This window comes from Marmota monax, unplaced genomic scaffold, assembly GCF_021218885.2.
Source record: "Marmota monax isolate L192 unplaced genomic scaffold, Marmota_monax_Labrador192_F-V1.1 WCK01_AAM20220418_F8-fsc00008, whole genome shotgun sequence".
Taxonomy (NCBI): domain Eukaryota; kingdom Metazoa; phylum Chordata; class Mammalia; order Rodentia; family Sciuridae; genus Marmota; species Marmota monax.
The window spans coordinates 24117064-24126000 of NW_026694432.1; the positions used below are offsets into that span (position 1 = coordinate 24117064).

An 8937-nucleotide genomic window follows, 5' to 3' on the forward strand; every position below is an offset into this window, starting at 1 on the left:
GACCGAGCATGCGTGCGCCTCGCGTCCTGCAGTTTGTCCTCACAAACTGACACCCAAAGAGGGAGTCCGTGGTCAGTTGCCTGAGGTCCCCCAGCTCCCAGATGGAATGGCGACCTAGGTGGGCTCTTTAGGGACTAAGCCCAGCCAGGTGTGAAGCAAGGTCCTTCCCTTCGTGACAGTGAAGCAGATCTCTGTGCCATTCGTCCCATTTAACCTTCACCATAATCCCAGGAGACAGAGAAGATTGGTCGCTTTTATAGATGAGGAAACTGAGGCTCCAAGAGGCACCCTGCACCTGCTCCCACCCTGATGAGTGTGGAGATGAGTGGGATTCACACCCAGATCCCCAGGGCCCAGTGAGGCTCTCCCTGCCCGTCCTCCACCAGGGTCCCCTGCCCGCTTTCTGCTGAGGAAGGACAGGTGTGGCCACAGAGCCCGGTGCCCGCCTCTCCCTCTGGCTCCCTCCGCCGAGGGCCCCCTTTCCTCCCCATCACGACCACTCCTGGGCACCCGGGACCCTTGCGCGTGGAGTGCAGCCCTGATGGCGGTGGTGCGGGCGACCTGCCCCTTCTCCTCACTCCCAGGGCTCCACGGAAGATTGGGTTGGGCAGTGTCCTGACGGCCAGGTCCAGGTGCTCCTGAGGCTGGACAGACCCCAGGGACAGAGCCAGCTGACCTGGGCCATCTGGGGCTCCTCCTCCCTCCAGGCACCTGCACCCCCCTCTGTCCCACGCTTCGGGCCCTGGGGCTCAGCTCTGTCCCTCTGCAGCTGGAGAGGAGGGGCGCCTCCGTCCCGGGCTGAGGTGGACCCCGCGCTCCGGCTGCCCTTCCCCACCCTCGGGCTTTGCCAGCAGCCACAGGGAGCTGGCGGAGTGGCGGGGCGACCAGGGTCAGTGGCAGTCGGGAGGCGGAGGCCGTCTGTCCCTGCAGCCCAGTGGCCGCTCCTCATGTCCCTTTAGCTCAGACTCAGCCAGTCCCTGTGGATGAGGTTGACCAGCCACCAGGGTGGCTTAGCAGGCCACAGGTCCCACTTCTCAGGAAGGAGCTTCAGCCAAAGTAGGTGGAGTAAGAGTGGCCAGGGAGGGTCCCTGTGACCCTGGACATGGGACGGTCCAGACCCAGCTGCCAGCCTCCCGTGGGGGCGGGAAGCTTCCCTGGGCTGCGCTGGACCAGCCACTCGGAGCTCCCCTGGACCCGGGGGACATCCCGGGACGGGGGGGGGGTGAGCTTAGGAGATGGTGCCCACACGGTTCTGCTGCCCCTGAGGCAAAGCACCTGGAGCCAGCGGTCCACGCAAAGGGGTGCAGCTGTGAGGTGGCCCGGTGGCTCCCGGCTAGAGGCTGCAAGGAGACCAGCCAGGGGGCAGGAGCAGCAAGGGCCTGACGGGGACGGCCAGGTAGAGGCCAAGGGGCGGGCACTCGCTGAAGCCTGGACAGCCGCTGGGGCCTGGCCTGGCCTCCTCCCTCCCAGGGAGTCCAGGGTCCAGCCGTGGCCACCCAGTGCACCTGGAAATGGGGCCTTCCTGGGAAGCCCCCCTGTGGGGCCCGGGGTGCTCACACAGGGAACCGGCCAGCACCCTCGAGTCCACCCTTCATGGATCAGGGCCTCGTCTGGGCCCAGCCCGTGGGCCGTGCTGGCTGAAGAGACCAGCAGGAGGGCCAGGCGACAGGGCCACAGGCCCAGCTGCCACCTGGCCAGCCTGTCCACAGAGGGCCAGCAACAGAGGAAAAGTGACACACTGTGGATTCTTCACCACTTTTACGGAGCTAAAAATGAGCTGGAAAAGAAATAATCATAGTTCCATAACAGCACATGGGACTCTGTCCCTATGTCAAATAAAATGACCCTGGAGGCCACAGGCTCGGCGCACTGTCAGCCAACGTCCGCCCGATGGCTCTGCACAGACGCCCCCACCTCCCGGCCCCCCACGGGCCCTTGGTCAGAACCGCCTGCTGCCCGATGTCCTGTAATGGGCTGCCAAGGCGACAGCAGGAGCAGGTTCCCCAGAGGCTGCAGCAGCCTCGGGGGCCATCCTGGGGCCCCAGGTGACCCCCTGTCCTGGGTCACAGCAGCAAGCAGAGCCTGCGGCCTCCCAGGCCTGGGTCCCACGGCCAGGCGAGGCCACCACCCGCAGCATCTTGGCCTGGCCAGCACTGCCAGGCCCTGGTGAAAACTGAGTCTGAACCTGGCAGCCTGGCGGGGGCTGCGGGGCCACACCTGGTCAGGACACGGGGGACGTCCGCACCGATGGATGCTCCATCCCTCCTTCCTTAGTCCAAGGTCTGATGGCCGCCACCAAGCTGCCCAGCTGGCCCTGCCCTGCTGCTGCTTCCCAGACCATGCCTTGGGGCTCCAGAGGTGGCCCCATTCTAGAGAAATTAGAGTGGGGTCACCCTCCAGCCCCTGGGCCACTGGTCCTCCTGTGTCCTGTGGCAGGAAGCAGGTGGCTACCAGGGGCCAGAGCCTGGCTTCTGAGTCAAAGCCTGACTCCGGGGCCAGGTGCCCGCGGCCGGATCGCTGTTCTAGCGCTTTCTAACCATGACCTCGGGCAAGTCGCCACCGACCAGAACGGTGACAGGCGCGGCCACTGTGAGGGTGAGGGGCCCGGCACAGCCCGAGGTGAGCGCTCCTGTCCCTGATGTCGCCTGTTTTTGGAGTCGACATTTAAGTATAAGGAGAAATCCTGGGGACGGGGATCCCGATTTCTGACTTTTTTTAAAAATCAAGATTGGGCAAGGCACTCCTTTGGGGCCTGGTGCTCAGCCCCAGTCCCACCTTGGAATCCAGTCAGCTGACCAGGGCAACTACCAAAACATTGTGCTGCCCGGGCCTGCCATCCCTGCAACCTCAGGAGGCTGAGGCAGGACAACCCCAAATTCAGGGCCAGGCTTGGCAACTTAGTGAGACCTGTCCCAAAGTTTAAAAAAAAAAGAGTTGGGGACGCAGCTCCGGCAGAGCACCCGGGCCAACTCTCCAGGACTGACTCCTCCCAGGACCAAGTCAGAATCTCCCAGTGTCAACGTGCCCAGGTGACTCCAGCTGGGAGATGGGGTCCAGGGCCTCTGCTAGAAGGAGACCCTGGGCTTGCCACCTGGGACTTGCCCTTTGTCACCTCCTGCGGCTTCTTCACATTAAAGGACAATGACTGGATTCCTGTCTTTTAAGAGTGGAAAACAGAAGCCAGAGCAGACGTTCTCACACCTGAGGAGCTGGGCTGGGAACACGGGGCCTGGTCCCCACAGCAGCAGGCCCTGACCCCGGGCTCTGACCCTCCTTGGCCACACACACCCTCTCATCCAACCTCCCCTCTGCCCACCACGGGGCTCTTCCTCCTTCTTCCCTCTCCTCCACCTCCTTTCCTGCCTTCTCCTGGCAAACCTTTGCCAGGGCCACCTCCTCCAAGAAGCCCTCCTTGACCTTCCAGCAGAGATGGAGTCTTCCTCCTCGCAGGAGTTCAGTGAGCATCCTCTGAGTTTCTAGATGGCCCAGCCCTCCATGAGGCCCGCCAGGCAATGTGTGCAGAACACCTCAGGACAAAGCATGTTGTCATATCGTGCACACATGCGAGTGTGTGACAGCTCACACCATGGTGTGCAGCTATAATGCACCGGTGATAAAATACGGAAAAAGAAAGGAGCCGCGGGAGGAACTTCCTTCTGACTTGGACCTGGACAGTGAGCCTGAGAGTCCTCTGGAGTGAGATCAGGGCCAGGCCTGCCAGTCGTCCCCTCCGCTTCTCATTGGCTCTGATGGGCCACCTCTCCATCCCTGACCACATCGCCGTGGCCAGGGAGATCCAGTGATCAGAGTCACAAGCCACCTCGGGAGTCAGTGGGAGAAATCAGCCCCCACGCTGGATCCGGTGGGTCCCCGGGAGGGACGGTGGGTCCTGGCAGATAAGGACAGATAAACACCAGGGTCCTGCCAGGCACACCCTCTGCTCGTCACACCCCAGCCGCAGTTCCAAGGAGGTCCAGAGGTGCACCCCTTCTCCGTGTGGCTGCTCCCCCAGATCAGACAGTTAGTGTGGACTAAATGAGAATCTGAGATACGTTTTTCAAATTCAGGAATTCCTCGAGCCTGATTTGGATCTTATTCATCATTTCAGCACGCGTGCCTGCGTGTGTGAGTACGTGTGCGTGCGCGCGCGTGCGTGTGTGTGGGTGGTGTTTCGGTGGTGCTTGTGGCCTGCAGACAGACAATACCCGACTCCTTGAACATGACCTGAAGGACACCTCCGTGGCTCCAGTGGCACTTTCCAAAGGGCCCAGCCAGTGCCTTGTGCAAAATCCCGGGCCTCCACTGACCAGGCTTCGCAATGACGGACAGGCCCCGCCCACCGGGACAGGCCCCGCCCACCGGGACAGGCCCCGCCCACCTGGACAGACCCCCCGCCCCCGCCCCACCTCCTCAGGGCCCTTTCAGTGGGCGCTTGACTGAGGACCCCGATTGCAAGCGACAGAAGTGACCTTCGCTAACCTCAGTGAAGAGGCCGTGTTGATGGGCTGCTGGGAGCTCCCTGGGCCCCGGGGGCTGGCACTCCGGGCTTGGGAGCCAGGGAGCCCCGAGGCGACTCACGGCTAGAGCAGGACAGTGTGGCTCCTGCCTCAGGGTGGACACAGCCATCTCTTAGCTCAGATTCGACTGCAGCAGAGGAGTTGCTGTGTAGCCCACCTGGAAGTGAGGCAAGGCGGGACCCCCCCCCCCTCGCAGAGGAGAGGAACCCCGTGTGGTAGGCTTCCAGGGAGCCGATGCTGGGAGCCAGGAGCAAGGAACGTTCTCGAGGGTGACACACTCATCAGGTGGTCCCCAGGAGGACACGCCCCCTCCATCCGGAGCCCTCCCCTTAGAGTGGGGGGGTCAGTTACGTGGCTATTACAGTTACCACCACTCTCTCTCTTTTTTTTTTTTTCCTTTTTGGTTATTCTGGAACATTCGCTTGGATTTTTCCCTGCTCTGGTTTTCTTTATGTTTCCATAATCTCGCGGCTCCTGGGTGGTCTGGTTTCCGACAGGCAGCAGCGTCAGCTGGTTCTCACAGAAGTCCATGTGCTCATGGAGGAAATGTGGCCTGAGCCGATGTCACCCCACCCACAGAAAGGAAGTGACAGCTACACAAGGTGGAGAAATGTATGGGCTGAGCCCATAAGGATGATTTGGGTTACAAGGAACAGAAAAGCCAATTCAGACAGCCTTAAGCAGTAAAGTGATTTATTGGCACATGTTATTGAAAAGTCCTTCAGGAAAGGCTTGATCCAGCAGTTTAACAGTAATAGCAAGGGCCCATTTCTTGCTCTCTCACTTGACTGGCCTTTTTTAAGACTGGATCTCCTTACAGTTCCAAGTTTCTGGCCAGGAGATCCCAAGACCAAGACGGCCTCCTTAGAGAAGCATCTTTGCTCTAGAATTCCAGGAAAATCTTGAACTTCCTGCTGAATGACAGATCTGGGTCATGTGGGTCATGTCCCCAACCCTAAACCAATCCCTAAGACCAAAGGTTGAAATGTACTTATTGACTTAGTCGCGCCCTCACCTGGCAGAGTCAGCCTTGGAACTCCCTGGATCCCCAACCAAATTCAAGTCTACCTGGGAGGGAGCGGGGACAGACACTGGGGAAGTGCCCAAGCGGGCCCACTGCTGTGGGGAGTCGAACTTGAGGCTAATCACTCATTGCAACTGCAACTCCTATTGTCGTCTTCAGTGGGCATCTCACATGCCCGTGTCACGGGATTTCGTGATTGTCACCACACCCTGGGGGGCAGCCCACTGATCCTCTTTTGCAGATAAGGAAGGAGGCCAAGGCAGGTGACTTGAAGCATCACAGCTGGGGTGAGTCGGAGGCAGGACTTCAAGTCGGGTGTATCAGACCCCCAAATCCCTGCTCCCAGCCTGGTCCCCGGCCTGCCACTCCGTCCTGGGCCAGGGTCTGAGGGGACACCAGGAGTGGGAGCACATTCACTCTCAGGCCTTACCTGAGCTCCTCTGAGGCCACGGGCCTCCTGCCCAGCTCCAAGTAGCCAGAGGCCTGGGGGGGCGGGGTCAAGCCGGAGCCGGCACAGCCCAGCGACCCCCAGCAGGAAGCGGACGCACACTGCCTTGGACTTCCCATGCACGGTCCCTTCCAGTCGGACAAGCTCTGGGAGGTGGCCTTATCTCCTCTGGATCCTGAGTTAACAGCTGACAGTGAGGCTGAGGAACACCAGGTCCCAGGCTGCTGGGGAAGCCCCACCCGGTCTCGCTCTCTGGGGGCTGAGGGACCATTCCGGAAGGCTCCATCAGCAAGAAGGCAGCCATGTGGGACCCGGGTCCGCTGAGAACCTGGCCTGGAGGAGGGGAGGCGGCCCGCAGATGGGTGAGCAGAGGCCGCTTCCTGGAGGGGGCGAGCTTGCTGGGCGGGGAGGGCTGACATCCAAGGTTCAAGGAGCCCGGCGGGGAAGGGGCAGGGGCAGGGGCTGGCCCCCACCTCCGCCAGCCCTGGGGCACTTGCCCACACCTGGGAGTTTCCATCTCAGAATCTCCAGCAGGAAGACCCACTGGGCTCGAGCCACTCACACCCAGGCGGCCCAAGGGCGTGGCCATCGCTCTATCCCATGCAGGCCTCTGCGCAGGACCCAGCCGTGTCCACCCCGCAGGCAGCCCAGGGAGGGCTCAGAGCCACCGCCACACAAGGGAGGAGAGGGGTCTGAGACAGAGTTCAGAAGTCACAGAGCCAGGACTCACCTCCAGCCCTGGCCCCAGGTCCCTGCAGGTCCAAGACACTGCCCCAGGTGACACAGGAGCACACACACAGCCACATGTTCCTGGGCGTCAGTGTCCTTCGGGGCACCTCCCTCCAGGTCTCTCTGACCTGCTGTCTGACCCAGGGTCTGGGCTGGAACCCTCAGGCAGCTCGTTTGAGCGGGAACCTGAAGTCCCCAGGCCTCTCTGAACTTGCCCGGAGGGAGGAGGAGGGGACTCTGGAGATGGCATGTTTCAGGCACAGGCAGGACCTGAGTTTCCACCCACCAAGCTGCTGTGTGATCTTGGGCAAGTAATTTCATGTCTCTGAGCCTCAAATATTTTTTTTTACTGCAGTTAAATGAGAACCACTAACCCACCGGCAGGACTGCCCGAGAGCCGGGAATCTCCCTAATGTGTCTGTCTCGTCCCACCCCCTGCTCCACCCAGTCAGGCACTGAGCATTTTACCTCCAACATGTGCTTCGAATTCCTCCTCCTCTGTCTGCTGTCACTTCCCCCGTTCCGGCCCTCTCCTGCCTGGCTGACCACAGCCGGCCAGCTGGGCTCGGGCACACGTCTTCCTCGGATTCCCAGGTGTAGCCGAGAGGACTCTGCAGCACACCTGTGCTCAGGTGGAAACTCCACCAGCTCCCTGCTGCTCGCCAAGAAACCCCAAAATCTCACTCTTGCCTCCACAGAGAGGCCCTCAGGGCTGACCCTGCCGACACCCTGCCCATTCCTGCCCTCTCCCTGGCGCCTTCTGTGCTGGGCCTCACAGCCGCTCCGTTCCCTGTGCTGGGAACGCTCTTCCCTGACCCGGCCTGCTACACGTGGCCTTCAAACCTCCGTTCAGAGTCCATGAAGCCCTTGCAGATCAGATCCCCATTGGCTGAGCTCACCCTGTACTCCTCCTTCCTGGTGCCAGTCACCAGGCAAATAAGTATTGGTGAACTGGCCGGTGAATGGCTGTCTCACGTTGTGTTTGCTACATCCTCCTCAGGAAAGTAACTTCTCCCGGTGGTTCCAGAGGTGGCCCTGGATTAAGACTGAAATAAGTGCCCAGTGCCGTGGCACACACCTGTAATCCCAGCGTCTCAGGAGGCTGAGGCAGGAGGATGGTGACTTCAAAGCCAGCCTCAGTAACTTAGCGAGGCCCTGAGCAACTCAGCGAGATCCTGTCTCTAAATAAAAACTAAAAAGGGCTGGGGTGTGACTCAGGGGCTAAGCACCCCTGGGTTCAATCCCTGGTACCAAAAAAATGACTGGAACCTGTGTATTAGTGGGGGACAGGGCTGCAGGGACGTGGGTTAAGGCCACAGTTGTCCCATCCCATGGAGAAAACCCAGGTGGGAGAGAAGCCCCAGATAGAAGGTAGGAGACGGAGCAGCTGAGCCCCGACGGCTGGGGCCTGGAGCAGCCGTGTCTGAAGCCGTCCTGGGGCATGGTGCCCGCCACCCTGTTTGGCTTTGCTGAAGCTCCGTTCACCTCGCCAGCAAAACATGGGTGTGGCTGGGGGTGCAGCCCTCCCAGCACGAGCCAGGCCGGGGTTCCTTCCCCAGCACCCGGTGGCGGGGCCCAGTTCAACCTTCCCGGCCTGGGGGCCCCCGAGGGCAGCACCGGCTGTCCCCACTGCTGACCCCGAGTCCTGGCCCAGAGCCCACCTTGGTCACTGTTGCCGATAAGCAGATGGAGTGGGAAGTGGGCAGCCTGGGCTCCGCGTCAGCAGGAGCAGCGAGAGTCGGACACTTGGTGCCTCCGTCCGGCTGAGCACCACCTCCAGGGGTCCCACCGCCGGGACCCCCCAGGTCATCCCGGCGCCCCCAGGGGGGCAGCTCCTGCTGCGAGCCGGCTCCTCTCGCCCCGCAGCCCCGCCCTCAGAACCCAAGGCCTCCAGTTTCCTTCCTGGCTTCCCAGAATATTCCAGAGCTGACCCCTCACCCCCGTGGCACGCCCATGCAGCCAAGGTGACTGTTTACCCTCTGCCCTTGGAAACCATCTCTGGCTGGTGGCATGGCCTCCCCACACAGCTGCCCTCTGCCCACAGCCTGGCCAAACAAGCCGAGGTGTTTCCTGCCCGGGGTTGGCACTGCCAGGCTGGGCTTCCTCCACTCCACCCCCCACCCCCGCCCCGCTCACGGTCCACCTGGCTCCCCAAAGCTGCGCACTCACCTTGGGGTCAGTGTGGGAGCCGAGAGGGTTGACAGTGGGTGCCCACCTCC

The 8937-nt window shown here is 61.5% G+C and overlaps 1 protein-coding gene across 14 annotated transcripts; it reads right to left on the reverse strand.

Moving 5' to 3' along the window:
* Positions 1-4955: 4955 nt before the first annotated feature.
* LOC131423217 (uncharacterized) lies at positions 4956-8690 on the reverse strand. Of its 14 annotated transcripts, XM_058571068.1 has the most exons (5): positions 8380-8685; positions 7187-7753; positions 6720-6955; positions 5972-6322; positions 4956-5823 (listed from the first exon to the last, which is right to left on the reverse strand). In XM_058571068.1, exons 2-5 carry the CDS (start codon positions 7193-7195, stop codon positions 5709-5711), a joined length of 711 nt encoding a protein of 236 aa, XP_058427051.1. In that variant the 5' UTR covers positions 7196-7753; positions 8380-8685; the 3' UTR covers positions 4956-5708. The 14 variants fall into 14 exon arrangements, 1 of the variants encoding a protein (XP_058427051.1); XR_009224366.1 differs by having other exon boundaries at positions 4956-5428; positions 5533-5581; positions 5972-7753; positions 8380-8689; XR_009224368.1 differs by having other exon boundaries at positions 4956-5431; positions 5533-5581; positions 5972-7753; positions 8380-8689.
* Positions 8691-8937: the final 247 nt, after the last annotated feature.